The 23,207-nt window shown below is 37.7% G+C and overlaps 1 protein-coding gene across 1 annotated transcript in view; it reads right to left on the reverse strand.

The window, feature by feature from the left end:
• Window positions 1-809: 809 nt before the first annotated feature.
• The window catches only part of BRINP2 (BMP/retinoic acid inducible neural specific 2), an 88,221-nt gene continuing 65,823 nt past the window's right edge, over window positions 810-23,207 (reverse strand). The window contains exons 8-9 of the mRNA XM_039339038.1: window positions 18,553-18,775; window positions 810-3,023 (exon numbers count right to left, since the gene is read on the reverse strand). Of these exons, the coding sequence (XP_039194972.1) occupies window positions 1,910-3,023; window positions 18,553-18,775 (1,337 nt within the window). The 3' untranslated portion in view covers window positions 810-1,909. The remainder of the gene's footprint in view (window positions 3,024-18,552; window positions 18,776-23,207) is intronic.

Raw genomic sequence — 23,207 nt, forward strand, 5'->3', positions numbered from 1 at the left:
CAATATACTATTTGCCTAACCAAACAAATTCCAAATATGTAACAACAATTTCCATATATATATATATAAATGGAATGAATAAAGCACGTTCACCAGGAGAGTTTAAAGTTAAAATACTTTAATTAAAGTATTTTACTATATTAAAAGGTTGCCAAGCTTTCGTTGGGAAAACTCCCCAACATCTTCAGGGCTGAGAGACCATTTCTAACAAGGTGGTTCAAACGGGTTCCATAGACATCTGCGCTTGGTTCCTAGACTGTGCCAGCATTCCCTGCTGAACAGCTGATAGGTGGGAGGGGGAATCGGAGTAAAGATTTCTTCTGTCGTTCTCTCGAGCACTTGTGTTCACATCTCCGTCGATCTCAGGGGGTATTGTTAGAGCTATGTTCCGCCCTCTCTCGGCAGCACTGGCTCTCGTTGCAGCGGGGGGATTTATTTGATGTCATTGTGTATCCTACCATGGAGGCAGGGCTTCATCGGCTGCAATTTAACATCTTTCCTTTGCTGCGTGTTCCCGTATTTATCTTCGCTCGCATGTACAAGCATCAACTGGATGTGGTTTTTTTCAATGTTTGAATCATCCTCCTCCATCATCTTTACTCCGATTCCCCCTCCCACCTATCAGCTGTTCAGCAGGGAATGCTGGCACAGTCTAGGAACCAAACACAGATGTCTATGGAACCCGTTTGAACCACCTTGTTAGAAACGGTCTCTCAGCCCTGAAGATGTTGGGGAGTTTTCCCAACGAAAGCTTGGCAACCTTTTAATATAGTAAAATACTTTAATTAAAGTATTTTAACTTTAAACTCTCCTGGTGAACGCGCTTTATTCATTCCATTTATAATTATGCCCGGGAGTCGCATTTTCACCATCATTATTGAATATATATATATATATATATATATGGAAACAATATATATTATTAATATATTTGGACACTACATATTGTTTGCCAAACCAAACAGGTTCCAAATATACTGTATATTAAAGAACAATTGTCTCTGCATCACTTTTCCTGGATGGAAATTTTATAATTTCCTATAAAATCAGCCACATATGAGAATCGGGTGATTAAAAGGGACAGACGAGTGTGATGTGTTCCATAGTAAGAAGAGAGAGAAAGAGATAATTTAGGCATATTTTTCATATCCCAAATGATATTAGTCACTGAAGTGCTTGCATCCTAATGTAATGGCTCCAGGAATGAAACGAAAAAGTGAAGTAGGGACATGGTGAGTCAGTTGAAACTTGATCTCTAAAGTTCTTTCTTTGAAAGGTATTTGTCCAACTGAGAAGAGATGGAGCTACCTTCCAAGAAAGATGTGCTTAGGATGGTGGCTTTAGAAGGGAACACAGAGAATATCAAGGCCATGCCATTGTTAGAAACACCCATAAAAAGAATACAAAAGTAAACAGTATCAAGGAAAGCAAGGACTAAAGAGGGTTTTCAAACCAGACTTTCTTGAAACCCCTGCAAGAATCATATCTAACCCTTCTTCTCCATCTATTTAAGGGCTTACTAGTGAAAATTGCCAGAAACAGAGGAAAGGGCTTTATGCCATTCCTGTCATGCTGCTTTCAGTCACTTTCTTTTTCCCAGTTTACAGTTCCTTCATAGTTTCTTGCATGTTCTAAGTAGTAAGCAGGAAAGGGGAAAAGATGACCTGTTCAGTGTTTGAGTACGATATTTGCAGTGGCAGTGCCTTGTGGCCTTTTCTTAGGTAAACTATTCCAGAGACTGGTGTGCCATGATTATTTCTAAAGTTCACACAGCCTGCAATAACCTGAATCTAATAGGCAGATTGTTGGCTGTCTCGTGGAATTTAATGGCTGACATGAAAATAAGGCCTTTGATTGTTGCAGATTTTCTTCTCCAGGGTTACAGGAGTAGCCCTACTCACTCCTAAGGCTAGCTGCAGAGTTTTCCAGTCTCATATTCCACTGGGTTTGGCAGCTTGGCATTGAAGGCCTTTAGGGTAGACTGGATCCGACTCACTTCATTGTTGGCCAGCTTGAGCCTATGCCGAAGCAAACAAGAGAAAAGATCAATGTGGGTTTTCCCAGGTGGAGAGAGACGGTTCACTCGGTCCCTGATCTCAATCAGTTGTAATATAGCAGAGTCTTGCGAGCCTTGTGTATAGGGATAATCTAGCTGAAGGACAAGGTCCCGAATTGCATCAGACTCAAAGGGCAGGCTGTAGCCAAAGACCTGTAAACTATTGATTCTCATATACCCTAAGTTCTTAGAAGGATCAGTTTCCAAAGGCTCATAAAAGATGGTTTCATTAGAGCTGTCATTAAGAGATTTGATGCGGCTCCGCAAATAGACATGGACTGTTTCAAAAAAGGTCTTCCACTTGCTGCCTAAAGTGAGAGTCCAGTTTTGGCATTGGCCAGAGGCATCTACATTAGTCCTTTCCCAGTCAGGGAAGCCAGTCTCATTGGTAGGCATAAACCAGCTCTCGGAATGGCTACCACCAAAGGGGTTGACATAGATGGCCATGACTGGTTCCAAGGTGCTATTCTTGGTGAGGCAGATCTGAAGGGAGAGGGCCAGCATGAGGTGGACCAAATTTGGCTTGTACTTGTTGCTTTTCAGTGTCACCAACATCCTCTTCCTCCAGGAAGGATCAAACCAAGTCCCCAGGCGCATATCATTGCTAATGAAGATTGACTGTACTTCAATGCGGCTGTCCCACTTTTGCAGAAGATATTTGAGCTCCAAGTCCTGCAAGTCTGTTTCTAGCCCTAGATAATGCTCAAGAGATTCTGCCACTTCTGGGCGGCATAACCCCAAAATGAGGCTATAGCCAGGGTTGCAGGATCCACACTGAGTGATATTATCTTCTGCACAGGCAGCACATTCTGGCCCTTCTCCTACAACACAGGGGATGGTGACCTGACAAGAGGGCTGATCATTAGGGCAGATGCAGCTGTGGCTTTCTTCAACAAATGTCCCTAGCACAGAGGCCTCACTGCAGTAAAGGAGGGACTGAACGCGGCTCCACCAGTAGGTCAAAGGCCTAGAGGAAGAAGGTAAACAGAGAGAAATGTGAGCATTTGATCTTGCCAGATTTATGTTTCATCAATTCATTCCCCAGAGCATAAGGAAATGGGTTTTTTTCCCCTAAAGAAAAATCTTACATTGTAATATTCTTCATGGAATTGTAATTATTAATTCAAGTTGAAATAAAAACAAATGAGCAATATCTAAAATCTGTCTAAATGCTCAATGTTTTTAATGTTTTTAACATTCTAATTGTTTAACATTGTTATTTTATGACACCCAGAGTCACTTGATAGTGAGATAGGTGGCATATAGATTTAATAAAGAAATGGAAAAATTCCAGACCAGAAGTTTCAGTCCATAAGCTAAATAGAAATATTTTCCTTTGCATGGGCTGGGCAAATGCAATCCAACAGACTTGAGGTGAGAATTCGAAGCCAGAGGAACTGGGAGCCTTCAGACAATTTGGGATGCAGTAAAAGGTTCAGACCACTCCTCAAGAGGGAAGACTAAAAGTCCCAGCAAACTTTTTCCCCCTCCCCCCCCCCGCTCTGGCAATTGAGGCTACATGGGAGAAAGGGAAGAGGAGAGTTGTATGGTTGCTTTTATGCAACTACAGAAGAGTCCATTTTCACTTCCTCAGTTGTCTGAAATATACCTTCTCTGCTCCTGTTCAACCATCGTATTCGGAGAGAGGGATATATTTTCCCTGCCCATTCAGACTATAGCTGAGCCTGTACAGCAGACTGTACGGCACTTCTACCTCCTCCATTCTTCAATCTGACACCTGAAAGTTTTTATCTCTAAGGCAAAACATATCTGGGGTGCAAAAATGTAGATGACAACAAAGAGTTATACATTTTTAAATTGTTTTGTTGCCTTCCAACAATTTCAGCAGATATAATATGCTTACTCTCTCTGTCTCTCATCTCATTCCTTTGCAAGATAGAGGAAGAGGAGAGAGGAAGAGAGCATCCAGCAGCAATCAGTTGGGAAGCCACCACAATCACTACTACCACTGCTGTTGCTAAGGTGACAAGAGCCATCAGACCAGCAATGGCAGCAGCAGGTCTTTCTTCCTTTGTTCTGTTTCTGCATCATTCTCCTGCTATGGCTCTAGACTTGGGGTCCCACATCTGACCTGCAAAAATCTAGAGGACCACTAGAGGTGGGAGCACAGGGACTCAGAACTGCCATCTAGTGGCAGATCAGTTTTGTAGTCCAGATATGATAGCTCTACCCATAATGCCCATGTTTGTTGAAGGTGTAGTAGGATAAGGAATGGGAGGCAAAGGAGTGCCTAACAGACACCTTCTGCCTGCCTTCACTAAATTTATACCACTGCAATCAACAACAACTCTACTTTTCATTTTACATATTTGGCTGTTTTCTATAATTCTCAGTTTGCAGTTTTCATTTTCTTAAGGTCACTAATGCACTGATTAACATGCAATTTAAGTCTCAATAAAAAAACTTAATATGATCACATCATTGCATCACAATTCATTTATGAACTATGATTTAATTAAAAAGACAATGTGAATAGCGTAGCAGACTGTGAATCAATTCTAGCATTTCCATTCTCTAAGTTAAACCAAGAGACAAACAGAAGACAGGGCAGACAGACTCCTCAGAAAAATGACAGATTGGTTCCCCTAACCATGAAGCATGAGAGATAGGGTAGAAATTTTTTTGGCTGTTTTGGGAATAAGGATAAAAGAGAGTTTTCCATTTCCCAAGTACAAAAGAAGCATTCTCCAGGACTTCTCAGTCTCCCTGAAATCCTTTTCTGCCCCTCCCCATATGAATTTATGGAGGGATAGGGGGGACATATGGAGAGTCACTGAGCTACTCCAAATATTGATAATATTATTTCAATATCTATTAAGAAGTGGATAATAAGGATGAAAAAAAACCACTGCCACAAATTTTAGTGGGAGCAATATGGTATAGTCTCCAAGCAGATTCATCGTTGTGGTGATGAACAGCCAACAAAACATGGTGCATGTTAGCACTCATCATTTTCCATGTGCACAGATGCATCCCTCCCTCCAACAAAAGCACTTTTAAGAAAGGTGCATCCTAAACCATAATGTATATTTGCAACAGCTGCATTCAAAAAAGCATCTATTAAATATAATTGTGTTTTGAAAAGTCCATATTATAAAAGCTGATGACAAAATTCCATGTGTATATTAGGAAAAATTGCAAGCAACAAGAAACATGGCTTTTCCAGTTTTAAAGATAATTCCAGTAAATCATGCATTTGAATGATATATTAAAACCTACAATATAGTCTGGAAAGCCAGTCAGTGATTAAGGCATCAGGCGAGAAACCAGGAGATTGTGAGTTCTAGTCCAACCTTGGATTCAAAGCCAGCTGGGTGACCTTGGGCCAGTCCTTCTGTCTCAGTTATAGGAAGGAAGCAGTGGCAGATCACTTCTGAAATCTTGCAAAGAAAACTGCAGGCATTTGTCCAGGCAGTTGCCAGAGTCAAAAACTGACCCAAAGGCATATACACAAAAAAAGTGTCTGTGTGTGTGTATTCCAGATCATTAGTCAGACTGATGAAGGATGTGCGTGAATGTGTCATTACTGCAGCAGGAGACAGAAGAACTGTGCCCTCAGCCTTGATTATCTTAGTAATATCTGCATCAATCATTACTAGGGAATATTCTCCCTGACTCTTCAAGCCACTCACCCAACCTCTATTTAATGAAAGCTGGAGAGCCAGTCAACAATTATATGGCAAATAAATTGGTAGAGATGACAGGTTTCATTACTTTTTTAAAAAATAAAGCATTAAAAATAACAGTCACATAAAATTAGTGGAAATTCTTTTTTTTTTTTTTATTAAAGAGTTTTATAAATTTTACAAAAAATAAGAAACAATACAAAAACAAAAAACAACATATATAAATAAAAAACAAACATTACCCAACAAAACCCCCCTTCCCCCACCCCTACCCAAACCCCCCCTTCCCACCCCCCAGGACCTCCCAGAGCAGAATATAGGCTTAATTAAAGAAAAAGTTAAAAAAATTTATATAAAAAAGAATATAAAATAGAAAATATATATATATATAAAGTTAAAAATTATGAAAAAACTATATATTTTTTTATATCAAATTTAAATTGTATGAATTTTATCCATTTATCCCAAACAGCAAGAAATTTCTCTTGCGTTTGTCCCTTTAAGAAAGCCGAAATCTTTGCCATTTCCGCCAAATGAGACACTTTAAGAAACCATTCCTGCAATGTAGGCAAAGATTCCTTCTTCCAATATTGTCCTACTAACAGCCTCGCAGCTGTTATCAAGTTTAACATCAATATAATCTCCTTTGTATCACAATCAGTAACTATACCTAACAAAAATAATTGTGGAGTAAATTTTACCCTCCTTTTAAAAATTCTCTGGATATTCCACCATATCTTAATCCAGAATGCTTTTATCTCTCTGCACGACCACCAAATATGATAATAAGTAGCATCCATACAACCACATCTCCAACATTTAGGTTGTAAGTCAGGGTACATAAAAGACATTTTTTGTGGATCAAGGTGCCATCTATAAAACATTTTATAAAAATTCTCCCTTAAGTTCTGTGCTTGTGTAAATTTGACATTTCTCACCCAAATAATTTCCCAGGTGTCCAATGGAACTGGCTCACCAAAATTCTGCGCCCATCTAATCATACAATCTTTAATTAGTTCCGTTTCTGAATCCAATTCAACTAAAACCCCATAGATCCTCTTAATGTGGGTTTGTCTTTGATCCTTCACTTGCTTAATAAGATTTTCATCTTCTCTGTGAAAACCCACCTTACAGTCTATCTTCCATCTATCTAATAATTGCCTATATTGGAACCAAGAATAAATAATATTTTCTTATGCTACCTCTTCCCGTAATTTTAACTGCCAGTTTTGTCCATCCCATTTAAGTAACTGTCTATAGGACACCATATCCATTTTAACCCCTCTTTTTATTCCTTCTATTGCATGCCAAGGTACGGCCCATAATGGTACTTTAAAATCACTTTTGTAATATTTTCTCCAAACCCTAAGTAAAGAAATTCTTAAGATATGAGATTTAAAAGCCCAATCCATTTTTTTATTAAATATTAAATAGGCATGCCACCCAAAAAGTAAATTCCATCCCTCTAAGTGAAGTATATCAGAATTTGTCAAATTTACCCAGTCACTAACTAATGTTAAAACCACCGCATCATAATATAATTTCAAATTCGGCACCTTGAGTCCTCCCCTCTCACGGAAATCTTGCATAATTTTAAATTTAACCCTTGGCTTTTTCCCTGCCCAAATAAATTTATTAAGGCCTTTCTGCCACTCAGTTAAATTGATCTCATTCTTCAAAATCGGTATCATTTGGAACAAAAAGAGAAACTTGGGTAGAATATTCATTTTTATCACTGCAATTCTTCCCATGAGGGATAATTGCAACTTTTCCCAATTCTTCAAGTCTCTCTGTACCCTAACCCACAACCTTTCATAATTATTTTTAAATAATTTTGCATTAGAAACAGATAGCATCACCCCCAAATATTTTACCTTATTAACAATTTCAAAACCCGTCAAGTTAACCAAAGTCTGCTTCTCCCGACTAGTCATATTTTTAGGTAAAATTTTTGTCTTATTAACATTAATCTTAAAACCCAAAACCAAACCATAATTATGAATCAGCTGTAATAATTTTACTACAGAATAAGTAGGTTGCGACAAAGTAATAACCAAGTCATCCGCAAAAGCTCTTAACTTATACTCTTTTTTATTAACTTCTATCCCTTTAATTTCCTGCGACTCTCGAATTTTGATCAACAGTATTTCCAGTGTTAAGACAAACAGCAACGGTGATAATGGGCAACCCTGTCTAGTACCTTTCTCTATTGTAAAAACCTCTGACACGCCTCCATTAACGATAAGTTGTGCCGTTTGTTTTTGATATATTACCATAAGAGCTTGCAATATCTTTTCACCAAAATTCATCTCTTCCATTACTCTTAACATAAAATACCAATTCAATTGATCAAAAGCTTTTTCAGCATCTAAAAATATCAGCCCTGCAGGAACTTGGTTGTTTTTATCTAAATATTCTAATAAATTAATAATTTGTCTGACATTATTTTTCATGTACCTTCCAGTTATGAACCCAGATTGATCTTTATGCACAAGGTGGTGCACAACCCTCATAAGCCTATTTACTAAGATTTTTACAAATATCTTGTAATCCACATTTAAAAGAGATATAGGACTATAATTCTTAGGTAAAGTAAGATCTTGATCTTCCTTTGGAATCAATGATATAAAAGCAGTACGCCATGAGGGAGGAATCTCTTGACCCTGTAAAATGCCATTAAAAAGATCACCTAATGGTTGAGTCATCTCCTCCAATAAGGCTTTATAATAAACAGCTGTTAACCCATCCGTACCCGGTGCTTTCCCTGGTTTCAATTGTTGAATTGCTAGCGAAATTTCCTCCTTAGTAATTAAACCATTAACTTCATGTTTCTGATCCTCTGTCAATTTAGGGAAACTAACCTCGCTTAAATATTTATTTATCTCTAAAATTTGCACATTAGTAGATTTATATAATTTTTGATAATAATCCAAAAAAGATTTCTTAATCAATTCCTTCTGAGAAACTAATTTACCCTTGTAATTTATTTTATCTATTGTTCTCTGTCTCTGTTTCTTTCTCAACTGATAAGCCAGCCATCTCCCTGGCTTGTTAGCATTACAGAATGTGTTTTGTTTCATAAACAATAAATTGGTTGCAGCTTGATCTGCTAACAACATATTAAATTGTGTTCTTAACAACTTTAAAGATTCTTTAATACTTTCATCAGAAGGATTTAAAATCAAAGACTTTTCTTTTAATTTAATTTCATCTTCCAATTCTTTACGTTTCTGAGTCTGTTTTTGCTTATGACAGTTATTCATTTTTATCAAAATCCCACGCATAAATGCTTTCCCTGCATCCCATACCATTGACATTGAAGTCCCCTTATACATATTCAAAGCAAAATAATCCTTTAAACACTCCTTTAGTTTCTGAACATTTTTTTCTTGTCTAAATAAATTCTCATTCACCCTCCAGGATCTTCTCTCCTCTTTTTCTTGAGTCAACTCCATCCAAACTGGACTATGATCCGTCAAAGACCTAGGGAAAATCTTGACATTCTTTACTCTATTATATAAGTCCGTTGTAATCAAGAAGAAGTCAATTCTTGAGAAGGATTGGTGTCTATCTGAAAAGAAGGTAAAGTCTTTCTCCTCTTGATTACATTCCCGCCAATAGTCCCGTAATTCCCAGTCCTCTTTCATATCAAAAAAGGCTTTAGGTAATTTTGCCTGCTTAAAAAGAGGAGAAGAGCCTTTTTTGTCCCTTTGTACGTCTAAAACACCATTCCAATCCCCCATTAATACCACGGATCTGTAGTCCAGCAGATTTATTTTTTCATGTAAGAGTCTATAAAATTGTTCCTGTTGCTGATTTGGTGCATATAGTCCCACTATAAGTACTTTCTTACCATATAAGCCCAATTCAACCATCACATATCTCCCTTGGGGGTCAGACTCCACCAGACAAACTGGTAGATTTTGCTTGACATAAATAACAACTCCCCCCTTCTTCCCGGGAGCAGAAGATACGAAGTGAGATCCCAGACGGGCATTAACTAAATATTTCTGATCCTTAAGTAAAATATGAGTTTCCTGTAAGCAAATAACATCATTATTACGTTGCTTCAAATAATAAAAGATTTTTTTCCTTTTCTGAGGAGAATTCAATCCATTAACATTCCAGGTCAAAAACTTTGCCATCTCCCTTGGCCCGCAGCCTGGAGAAGACACCTTGGAGATCTGAAATTGCAACATGTGTTGCATGACTCTTGGGTCTTGCTCCTCCCACCGGCGGTGATACATTTCCAGGAGAAATCTCTTTGGCCTCTTTCTTACGTTGCTCCTTCTCTTTACGTTTATAAGCTGCACGAGTCATTCTCTGCTCTTTAACCTTCGTCTGGCGTTGCCATTCAGCTTGCAGCATCCCAGCAGAAACCGAACTTAATGCCTCAGACTGCTGCTCCGCCTCTTTGCCACTCAGGGATTTCTGAACAGGTAAAATTGAGCCTGCACCTAGGACTGAAGTATAGAATTCTCTAGCTTTATCGACCGTATTCAATCTATAACGTGTCCCCGCATGGCTCAGAACAATACCCATCGGGATTTCCCATCTAAATGGCATCGATCTAGCTTTAAGCTCATTAGCTAAGAAAGCAAAATCTTTCCTGCTTCTTAAAATTTTTGATGGGATTTCCTTTAATATAATGACATCTTGGGCAGCTATCTGAAATCTTTTATTATAAAAGGCTTGTATGATCTCATTATGCAGAGACTTCTTCGTAAAATAAATCACCACATCTCTAGGCAAATTCTTCTGCTTAGCAATCCAAGAGTTAAGCCTGTACACTTTTTCAACTTCTCTGCGTAATTCTTCTTTGTCCATGTCCAAAACCACAGCCAAATCAGTAAGGACCACCTGCATCAGATCTTGATTCATATCTTCCTTAAGGCCTCTAATCCTCAAAGCATATTCCATCTGCCTGTACTGAAACATCAGAATATCTTCTTGTGAAGTCTCCACCTTCCTTTCCACATCTTGAATTTTATCATCAAAGGAATCAACTTTATTTTCAACTTCCTCGAGTCTTGCATTCAGCTTAACCACCACTGTAGCCAAACCTGAGACTGCTGCAAGTATATCTTGTCGCAAAATATTATTGTTCTTTTCCAATTGATCCTTCATCCCACTTATCTCTTCTTTGAAGTCAGATTTAATTTCTGATTTAAGCTGTGTAGAAAGTTGCTTCATTTCCTCTCTCATTTGAGCTACAGCCTCTCCCATTATACCTCTAGCCTCTTGTGCTGAAAGTCCAGGCAAAGGAGGGGAGGGTGGTGGCTGTGCCGGTGGTGCATGTTTAAGTTGTTGTTGTGGTTGTGCAGTAGAAGCTATAGGAGAGGAAATCACCCTGGATGTTGTAGAAGGCGGCTGTCTCTTTGAAGCCATTTTAAATAACACAGTTCTCACTTCCCTTTCCCCCCCCCAAAAAAATGAGGGGGAAAGAGAGAAAAATTTTACTTTTAAAAGAGGCAGCAAAAACACTATAATCCTTGAAAATCCAGAGGAAAAAAAACCAAAAAGAAAAAGAAAATCAAAAAAGAGGATTCAATACCAAAAGCAAAAGTAAAGTCCAGTCCTTAACAGGAGAAAGTGAAACAGGAGAAAGTGAAACAAAAGACAAGGAAAAAAAACTCCGTCACTTTCAAAACGCCATCTTAATTCCTTCTCCACAGTAATAAAAAAAAAAAGGAGAAATAGTCAGAACTAAATAAAAAAAAATAAACACCTAAATTATATAAGAAAAAATCCTTTAAACTGCTCTGTCCGTTTTTTAGGAATTACTCACCAACTCTCTATAAGCACGGAGATAGAAGCGGCAGTTTCTTTTGCTTCCTAGGAAGCAAAAACAGCTGGGAGGCGGAGACAGCAAGAGCTCCGAGGGAACACTCCTTTCACCCCCTCTAGGATTAAATCCAGAGAGGGTTCAGGGGTTCTACCTCTACTCTTGCACTCTCTGTCCCTTCCCTTTGCCCGGGAAGGGAGTTCCGAGCCGCGGACCAGCTGATGCGCGCTGTGCTCCGCGGCTCTGACACTTTCCCAGCTGGACGGCTAGAAGATAGCCGCCATCGCTGTCGCTCCGTACCGGAAGTCCAAAATTAGTGGAAATTCTTATGGTAGGATTAGCTGGAAGACTATATCCCACCAGCATGTGTCAACCTTGGTTCCAAATCTATTCTGATCTCTACAGAATTGTTAGAGAAAGCAGCTTCAGTATTGAACAGACTTACTATTCTGCTAGGTAAATTAAAATACAAACATATAACCCCATTTTTGAAAATCATTGAATAAAAGTTAGTAAAAACAAATTGTACATTTATTTTCACATCTACTTATTGTAAGTGTTTAGTCATATTTCAGCTCCAATTCTTTAATTCTCTCCTGTTATTCATCATATTTGTATCCTAATGCAAACAGTTGTAGGTCTGTTTTATCCAGCCTGGCTGCAATATTTTAGTTTCTAAGGTTGGGAATTGCTCGAACTACACCCCTGTGCTCCTTACTTGCCCCAAACCCAGGGAGTTTTCAAATATCTTTCATCCTGTTTTATTTTTTTCATGGTAGTGCTCTGCAACTACAGTAGTAGAGGAGAATGTACCACTAAAATACCTATTCAAACATTTCAAGTAACTTTTAAATGACTAAAGAACTGTTAGAAGTAAGTCTTCATCCTGGTTCATCCAAGCCAGGAATAAATAAGCAACAAGGAGACTGCTTTGGGAAGATGGTTATAGTTTATTGAAGAAGCAGAAAGACGGTTCTTCAGGAAAAAGCAGAGGAGAGAAGGGCAGAGGAGAGAAGGACAGAGCACATGGGTAAAGGGTTTTTATACCCTCTCTAGCCTTTTGTTTGGAAGTTTCCTGTTCCTGTGGCATGAACTTTGAGGCTATTTCCTGTGTCACATATTCTGACCTGAGCCTAGGTGTGCCTCTCTGGTATACTTGATGGTAATGGGTTAGTCCTATTATGTCCCAAAAGTCATATCCTGTTTCCCTGGGGTTGGGCTAATGACTTAGAGTTTGGGTGAGGTGTGCAGATTTTCTCTTTGTCTTCTTGAGTTCCCTGGCTCCAACCTTCTGATGGTTTTACATTTGCATTTGTATAGGGCTGGCTCCTGCTTGGGGACAGAGATTTGAGCGCAGGTTTCTGCTTTTCGAAAAATGCTTTTAAAAATCTTTTTGGAGGAAAAATATATTTTTCTACTCTTTTAATATTTCCTTCTCTGGGCTAACTTCTCTCAGAACAAACATAACTCTTTCTGTTTTCTTTCTTTTTTCAGATGAAGTGCTGGAATTTTATCTATTTGAATAATCAAAATTATGCTTTCCATAGTTTCTTGGGTGCAAAGATTTGAAAACCTTCTGAAAGTCTGCAGTCTGTGCAATTCATGCTTTAGTCTTCGACTTATGACCACAATTGAGTCCAAAATATCCATTGCAAAAGGAAGATAGTTCTTAAGGGAGTTTTGCCCCATTTTACGACCTTTTTTGCCACAGTTGTTAAATGAACCACTGCAGTTGTTAAGTTAGTAACATGACCATTAAGGGGCTTCCCTATTGACTTTGCTTGTCAGAAGGTTGTAAAAGGTGGTCACATGACCCTGGGACACTGAGGCTGTCATAAAAACATGCCAGCTGCCAAGCATCCAAATTCTGATCATGTGACCACAAGGGTGCTGCAATGGTCGTAAATGTGAAAAGCTTTTTTCAGGGCTGTTGTAACTTCCAATGAATGGTTATAAGTCAAGGACTGTACTGAGATTAATGCAAGGCCATCCTGAGTCTTCTCTGTCATTATGGGGATTTTGTTTAACTTCACTTGGAGAAGTTTCATTGCTTCCTGGGCAACTTTAAAAGTCTGGCAGAGGAACAGCCCTTGGAAAGAGAAGCATTCCAGAACTTCGCCACTTTGGTGGTTATAATTCATTCAGGTGGGTTCATTGCCCAAAGCAACAATACCATCTGGTCTTTATAGTGTATACAGTCCAATGCTACAGTGTACCAACCGCGTACAAGATTTTTCCCTATTTTCATCGACCTTGTGTGTATCTAAAGTTGTAGGTCCACTAATATGTCTTTCACACTCATTGTCTTCCATGTGTAAAACATGGCACACCAATTTATACTTTAATTTTATGCCATTTTGATGATAACATTAATATTGGTTCTGGATGAATTTTTATATTTCAGATTTGGTCACTAAATGAAATTGTTAGTATTTGCTTTTCCATCATTTGCTCTGTTACTCAAAGCTTCTGTGCTTTCAGTTTTTTGAGGTTCCACACTTAACAGCTATGGCACATTTCTCATAGTATTATGGCATTCTGCTCCTGCTTTGGCATTTTTCATTTATTGGAGGACTGATTTTATGGGGTTAAAGCTAAGCAAAAAAAAAAAAAGAAAGAAAAGAAAACTAAAGGAAACCTCCCAATTCCCATGCCCAGGAAAACAGCCAGCTCGTAAAAGCTTTCCAAAAGGCCAAGAGGTTTGGAGCCAATCTGGGATGATGTTCTAAAAGGCAAGTGCTGCCTGAAAGCTGATTAAAATAGGTCCACTTTCTCCAGGATTCTGTGAAGTTGCAGTGCAACTTCCATCTCGACAATCTTCCTTAACAAGGGAAGGTTGAAAACAGAATGAAAATTATGCAAAATGGTGGGTTCGATGACAGCTTCTTGAGGAAGCAATAAACTACTACTTAAGTATTAACAACCCATCTCTCACAGACCTATGCCCAGACCAAACCATAAGTCCCTCTTTGAGGGACATTGGTGGTTCCAAAATGTGATCAATCAATCATTTATTTATTTATTTATGAGACTTATATACCGCTTTAAGTGCGAGCACTCTCTAAGCGGTGTACACCAGTAAGCAATGTATATATATATATATTTACATTGCCCCCAACAATCTGGGTCCTCATTTTACCTACCCCGGAAGGATGGAAGGCTGAGTCAACCTTGAGCCGGTGAGATTTGAACCGCTGACCTGCTGAACACAGTCAGCTAAAGTGGCCTGCAATCAATCAATCAATAAACAAACAAACAAACAAACAAACTCTTGGCTAGCAGAAGGACACTGATCAAACAAGAGATGGCTGAACTCACAGCTCTGAGGTCCCTGCCCACTTCTTTGGGTCTTCCTCTTGGAACTTGATGATCACAATGTCATTAGAGAACCTCAAGAATTTACTTTGTTGCCACCAGAAATTCTGAAAATTTCTTCAGGGACTAATGGGAAGACCTCTGGAGAGAAAGTGTTGTTATCTCACCAAAGCTTTTCATAGTGTATTGGACACCTCAGCATACATGGATGGTGAATGAGCAATAAAGGAAGGGGATGACACTGATCAAAGAGCCTTTATTTATTGATTCAATCTTGAAAAGGCTTTCAATTCATCTCCCATATCACTTTCATTAATATTGAATATGTCATGTCTCAGTATTGTTAGTAATGTGCCTTGCGTTGTTTGTGTATGTTTTGCAGATACCTAGAGGAATTTTAGAATATCATTTATCATCTTAAATGTATTGTTATACTCTTTGAGCTACAGGAAATGTTTTTCAGCTGACTGCATCACACAATGTAGTATCTGGTTAAATATTTCTACTTGTGTTTAGGGACTTTAATGAGATTATCCCATGTCTCATAATGATTTTTTTTCAGTGATTGTTGTATGCTAAAGTGAGTGGGAACTTCTACGCAGTCATCATCTGATTGGTAAGATTATAGGTTTGACTATATTTTCTCCAGTTGGCCCATCTTTTTCTTTCTTTCAGAGTTAGCATGTCGGAATCTCTTGCTTACATTTATTTCAATCATTAAGCCATAAAGAAATATGAAATTAGATGTTTCTGCTGATTCCCACTGTTTTCCCACAAACAATTCCTATTAAAGATCATTCTCCTTAATTTAAACTATATCATCATCTGTCTTCCCAACCTGGTGTTTGATAAGATTCACCAACTCAACTTAACTTTCCCATCATATGGCACACTGTGCTTTTAGTGTTACAGAGGAAGTTCCAAGATATTGTTTCAAAATTTTCTACAGAGAGGTTGATGCAGAAAACACATAAATATTACTTTTAAAAATTCAGCAACCTTGATAAAAGCTGATGCAGCATCACTGACAAGCAAACTCAATGGAGGAAATTTACAAGGGATTTTTAAAAAAGAGTTTAACTCTGCTTCTGCTTTTGTGTACTTAACCATAGCAGTACACTTCTACTTTTGTGTACTCTTAATCATAGTCCTGACTCCATATGTCAGCGATTGTAATTCCTCTATCTTCCAGCTTTCTAAGAAGTACATTTGCCATATCAGTAGTTTCTATAGTACCAGAAAATGATGTCAGAATCCAATTATACTTCATCTCCAGTTATCAAATATAGAAAACCCCAATTCTGCCTTCTCTGGATTCTGCCATAAGAGGGAGAGAAGGGGGAGAACAAAGGGGCTTTATGGCCCTCACTTCCTTCAGTATACTTCTAAGGAACTGAATGTGTGTATTGCAAAAGAACTAACCATAAGAATGGGGCCGTTTTCCTTTCATGTAGTTTCTTTGAAGTCTCCATCCAGCCAGGCAATAATGAAAAGGGGGTGGAAGTGTAATGCCTGAGACTGTCACTGAAAGAGGGGGTTGATTGGGTGGGGCTACTGGGGAAACCCTTAAAACCTTGTATTGGAGAACTTGGACCCCAAGTCCTGTCTAGCACGCCTGCAACCACTTCTTCTTAATAAAGGATTCCTGTTGGAAGAATTATTCCAAGAGTTCTGTCTTCTTAAGATGCAATGCCCTGCTATAGGGCAATGCTCTATAATTGCCCTATAGCAGGAATATGTTCACTAGCTTCTGTTGCTGTTACAAAATAAATCAATTCTCATATTTCCTATGACTAATGTCAGATATGCTGTTCAGAATCATGATATAATAATACCTTGCTGATTTTATATTTCCCTCAATCTTCTTTTTGACTTTTGTTGTAACTGTATGGTTTTATTTCATTTTTTTTTCAATGTTTAGGGTTGTATAGAATTTGTAACTCTTCTTAGATACATTTGGAATATAGCATAAACCCAGCTATGAATTTTAAATTTTAAGAAAATGTCCACTGTTTGGCGCATACAACTGATGTGAAATGTTACACAGTGCTAGCTTTGGGAAAGCAAGCATTTGCACAATTGTAATGAATCTTTCCAGAGCATTTTGTCTCTGAACAGGCTAATGAAATTTTCTCTTGAAGCTGATAACCTACAACAATCTTTAATCTTGCTGTCCACTTAAACTGTTTCCATTTATAGAAAACTCTTTGGTGATTTACTGACTTTTCATGGCACACCAAATTTGTGTTCCAGACTTTTCCAGTCCTTTCTGGCTGTTGCATTTGCAACAAAAGCTATGGCATCTCTACTTTCCCACTGCTAGGAATTTTATATTAGGACAAACTGAAACATCTTATTTTTATAGTTTTGGAGGAGCATGAAATTTTTCACATGTTCTAACCTCTGAAATAGATGGTGAGTGCTCAGACAAGCCTAAAATCTTGATTAATCTACTGTAGATTTAAGAAATTTAATTTAGCAGTAGATGTTTCTTGTATCCTCACCAACTCTTCTCTGACCTGCACTTATCTTCAGAAATGTGCTTAGTTATATCCATTTGAAAGTAGTTGTTAGGTCAACTGCACTTGGACTAACTAGAAGGGTCATGAACATGTCTGCCTCTGTATCTTAAGAATTCTGCAGAGTTAAAAGACTTCCTTTGCTTTTTGCCTCTTTTTGAACATTATCTCAGATGTTTTTCCCCCCTTTCATTCATTGTTGTTGTTCTGTGCCACGTCTCAACACTAAAAAAAAATAAGCAGGGTGGTAGCAGGGCTAAAATAGAATGATGTTAGTGTCTTAAGGACAAGTGCCTTCTAATATTTCTTACCATGTCCCTGAACAATTGACTGTCCATTCTCCTCAAGTGGATTCAAAGAAGCAACTCTGTGAGAAGCTTTTATTCATCCATCTATGATCCTGGGAGTACTGGAGAAGTATATAAGAGGGTCTTCCTCCTTCCTCTCTCCCTAAGTTTATCCTTTCTGTTATTTCTTCTCACTTTTTCTTGTTATATTTCTTGTGCCTTTCTTTCTTTACTATCATACTTTCTTGCACCTCTGTGGATTTAGAACAGAAGGAATACATTTGCCCCATCAACAATCTTCTACATTCTAGATCTCCACAGTCTGGTATCTGAGACAGCCACCACAGTTTGCCTTCTAATAAAACACTCCAGCACTATGTTTTAGCATGTACATGAGATAAAAAGGCAGAACTTTAATTGGTTCTTTCTATCATAACATACAGATCACTGCTTCCTTAGAGTAAATATAAACAGTTGCCTACATGCTGGTACAATGTACAAGGAAATGTTTACTTTTTATGTGGGCAGTTTCAGAAATACCTACACAGATATGTATGTAATATACTTGATATTCCACTGCTATGCAAAATCAGGTGGCAGAGAGTGAAGATAAGAGATTGTTGACTATAATTCCATTGATTTTCCTTCTGCACTAAGTGGCTAATATCCCAAAGCTTATCTGAAATTTCATGGTAGATTGCAGCAATCATGCAAAAATTATATCCAGACCAGAAATATTCCCAAAAGTCAATTCCACCTAGATTTCAAAACACTTCATGAATGGGTTTAGTATAGGTTACCTCCAAATGAATCATTCCCTAATTTTCACCTACAATTATCTTTTCTCTGAATATTCTCCCTGACTGGAGATGTGTATGTCAAATCATCTGGAGCATTAAAATTTACAATGCAACTATCACATTTGTTCCTTAATTTAACTAACCTCTCCTTTAGGAGTTTGAAGCGAGGTTGCCTGGGGCAACGTTTAGCTAGATTGAAAAGGCGTCGGACATTCCGATGACTTTTCTTGGATAGCATCTTCAAAGTCATGCCCAATTTTTGATAGCGATGCTGAATATCAACATCTGTTGCCCAATATTGAGAGATGGCAGTTATGTTCAAGAAGAGATCCACTGGCAGCTTCTTCACAAGAGACTGTAGTTCCTCTGGGAAAACAAAACAAAATATAAGCTGCAAGAAAGCATTGGAAAACATCACGAAGTTGCTATAGTTTGTTTCAATAATTAGATGGCCATGGAGTTAATTGAGCTTTGGACCATGCTACTTATTATTTATTTACATTCTGCCTTTATTATTTTTACAAATAGCTCAAGGTGACAAATATATCCAATGCAACTTCCTCCTCCTATTTTCCCCACAACAACAACCCTGTGAGGTGAGTTGGGCTGAGAGAGATGATTGCTCCAAAGTCACCCAATGGGCTTTCATGGCTAAGGAATCCCTGAAGATTTTACTCTGCTAGGTCTTGTTGACTATAGGGGATGGTGCTCATTTCCATTTCAAGGTCATTAAGCCAGAGCTGTCTGAGATATTTCCATGGTCATGTGGCCAGCATGACATAATGGAGTGTTGTTACCTGTCCACTGAAGTGGTACCCATTTATCTGCTCAAATTTGCATGCTTTTGAACTGGTAGGTTGGCGGGAACTGGGCCGAGAATGAGAGCTCACCTTGTCGTATGGACCTTGGATCTTGAATCTGGGCTGCCGGCTTTCCAGACAACTAGCCCAGTGTCTTAACCACTGAATCATTGCACCATCATTTCATGGCTAAGGCAGGATTAGAATTCATGGGCTCTTGCTTTCTAGCCTTGTACCTTAGCCATTACACCAAACTGGCTCTCTACTTGAGGTTGCTAATGATGCCAGGTAAGGCCAGTACCTCCTCAGTTTAAAAAAAGAAGTAAGGACTTTGAGTTGATCATCTAAGTGAGCCTTGGAAAAATAGAGTAAACAAGTATTCAGATCCTCTATTATATTATTTCACACTAGGATGTAATGTATTTATTTCTATTGAAATGATAGTAAATAATTTTAAATATGCATATATACAAATAAACCATGGTCTCCGTATTTATTCAGTTTTACATTCTCCCATGTCATCTTTCTGGTGATAAGTTTCTTCTTCTTAAATGATGTTCAATAACTTTGGGTAATTTACCTGAATTATTCTCTTTTAAATACACTGGAGAATGACTTATTAATTTACATTTGTGCCGAACAGGATTTAGCTATTGTGTTTCTCTCTAATGGGTACATATCATTTACAGGAGAGGTAGGGAACCAAATAATGGAAAACAACATTGAGAAAAGAAGATTTATCCTGAATCCACTGAGCTAATAGCATCTTCCTTCCTTCATATTTTTGGAACAGAGATGCTAAAATTTACTGGAGCACTTACACAGTTCCAATCAGCAGAAATTCTCTCAGACCATCCTATTTTATAGCTAACAAATTGTCAGAATTCTGATAGTACTTCACTGAAATCTATTCTCCAAATGAAGTGTACATCCTACAAATAAGAAAGTTCCAAGTCTCTCCTTTCAATTTTGTAATTTGAGAATGGGGCTATAAATTAAAATGGGTAGCTACCTCTGAGCCTATGCTCATTGTATGTAGGACTGTCAGGATCCCTACTTAAAGTTCTTACAATGACCAGCTGCAATTTGAGAGAAGGGAAATATGTGTGGGTTGAATTAGAACCTGTCTCCATCTTAAAGTCACAGGGGTCACACAAAGCATTAACAAGATGGGAATAAATGGCTGGGTGAAAGTCCCATCACCTGTCACCTTACTCAATTACAGCTTGTTTGGTCTCTGGTTAGTAGCTTTGAAATCTTGGGGTCAGTGATAGGAGGAGGATTCCAGCCCTTAATCTCTAACCTCCATTCCACACGTTAAATAATCACTGGCTTATCACAGATTTATTGAAGCTGACATACTATATTCGATTTAGAGAGGGAAGAATTCAATACATATATTTTTAAAACCTCCACCTTGACATTCTTTGGAAATGCATACAGTACTGGGAAATAAATTATAGGAAAAGCAATTTTAGTTGGATAAATGTTATTGAAGCTGAATCCAATACTTTGTGCCTTGTTTTAAGAGCTATGATGTCTGCTGTATACATTGTACAAACCCAGTAAGTATCCTGCATTTGATGTAATTGTATTGACCACCTTTTTTTAATATAAACTCATACTTTAAAGAGAATAAAAATACTTTAAATGAGTATAAGCTAATATTCAACTGAACAGAACACATAATATCCTTTCTTCCATCTCTCTTTCTATCCTCTACTTATCTTGAGTTTCAGACACTAAATTTTTCCAGAGTAAAGCTTTCAGCTGTTACTCTGCAAAAATGCAGCATGCACATTAATGGAACTGTATAAAGATATATAAAGAGCCCCTCTGTGAGGGATATGGCCTGTTACGAAGTTTGATAAATAAATAAATATGATTATTAATAAAAAATAAAAAAGATGCTTAACTGATATTCAAATATTGTTCAGTTTAACAACTATTGTGTATATATTACTTTTCTAAATGTTTAAGATACTAAAGAAATCTTCTGTAAACCTTCATCCATTTCAACTGCTATTTATCTATAGATAATTAGATTTAAATTGTTATATTACTTTACTTATTTTTTTTTTAAAAAAACAATCCATTAGATGCTTTTCATCCCCTTCTACAGGGATGGAAAGTAAGACACAAACTTAAATTATACATTAATAAATATACTAGAGAATGCCAAATGATTTGTTGAATGTTTTATAATAATCATATTTTTTGAATATGAGTTAGAGGAAAGGAATTCTCTCATGCATTTATGCACTAAATGTGAATGGATTATGCAGAGAAGTAGTTGAATTACTCATTGTTGAGAAAGAATTCTAAAAACTCAATCTGTTGACTAATATTCTTCTAAGACTACATAATGTTAACTCACATAGTTCTACTCTTCATAATTATTTTCTGTTTTAATTCAGCAAATGAAAGTGCTTGAGTATTGGAAATTTGAAAGTGAGGCATATTTTCATTCATGTTCCAAACACAGAATATCTAAAAAAAAAAACAAATCTAGGCTTACCCATACATGTCAAAACCCAATTTCATTTTTCTCTCAACCATGTGGAACAGGAACCAGATTTCTATTTGTGAATGAATGAAAGTAATCACACCCTCAACCTGATGCTTTATGGGTAATTCTTAGTGCTCTTACCAACCTGATTCTGTTGCTGGTCACATCAACTGTAACAACTCTCAGTAGTAGTTAGTTGGCTGCAGGACTGAGGATCAGACCATCCTTCTTCCCCTAAAGCAGGGGTGTCAAACTGCCGGCCCATGGGCTGGATACATCATAGCGCAACTGCGCCTACCCCATTGCCAGCAATGGCAAAAAAAGTCATGATACAGTACCTATATTTCTTTCTAGAGTATCTAGTTGAGAAATTGGCAATCTAATGCCCTTCAAAAATATTTCATTTTAATTCCCAATAGTTCTAGCCAGCATTGCCAATACAAAAGGACTATGGAAGTTGCAATCCAAATCATCTAGAAGGCATCATACTGTCTACTCCTAATCCAGGATTAGCACATTTCTTTTTAAAGGCATTTCCAGACTGCATTGGATTCCTTGGAATTAAGCATGATTAAATAATAAAGGAAGAATATATGTTAAGCTGTTTATTATGTGTCGCAGTGACTTGGATCAAGAGAACAGGGTTGAAGTACCTGAGACTTTTTATGTGAATGGCCAGTTGGATCGTTCAATAGCTTTCCTCCTAAGCTTCCTCAAAGGGTCAGTTTGAAGAGAATTGTAGATGGAGCAGAGCTTCCTCCTTTCATTATATTTTCAAGATGGACAGTGTTTAATATTTATTTGTTTTGTATATGTAGGGGTGTGGGTCTATACATATGTTGTACATAGTATGTTAGGTGTGTGTGTCATGTATGTGTTCACTTTGAGATCGGGCAACTAAATTTCATTTTTGATGTGTGCCGTTGTGCCCAGAGTAAAAAAAAAAAAAATGACAATAAAGGTTACCTTATCTATATACAGTACACAGGCCAAACTCCTTGAAGTCAGGGGTGGAGGATTCAAATATATCAAAAATCAACATTTCTGCATACTTCTCACTCTTTCTGACTTCAAGCTCATGATGTGATTTGTTCTAAAAACTCCACATAACGTGCAAAATACAGAAAGGATGCTTACATAGAAGAAAGAGGGAAGGAGAGGAAGAGAGAGGGAAATTTTTAAACTGAAATCCCACTACCTGAAGTTCAAGAGAAAACCAACAGCTTCCTCCTAACAAGCTGCCACACTAGGATAGGAGTGAAATAACTTTTGTAGCCAGGATAATACTTTTATTATTTCATTAATGTTACCCTTGAGGAATGCAAGGGCATGATGATAATGTAAAGTTGTTACAAAAGCGGTAGGATTGAAATATTTAAGTAGCTTTTAGGAAGTAAAAGGGAAATAATCATCTTAACTCTATCAAATTATTTGTCCTGATCTTTTTCCTCCAAGGCTGAGCTGCTGAAAACTGTCTACAATCTTAGGC

This window comes from Crotalus tigris, unplaced genomic scaffold (assembly GCF_016545835.1).
Source record: "Crotalus tigris isolate CLP2741 ecotype Arizona unplaced genomic scaffold, ASM1654583v1 scf7180000017728.211934, whole genome shotgun sequence".
In the NCBI taxonomy this organism is placed as follows: domain Eukaryota; kingdom Metazoa; phylum Chordata; class Lepidosauria; order Squamata; family Viperidae; genus Crotalus; species Crotalus tigris.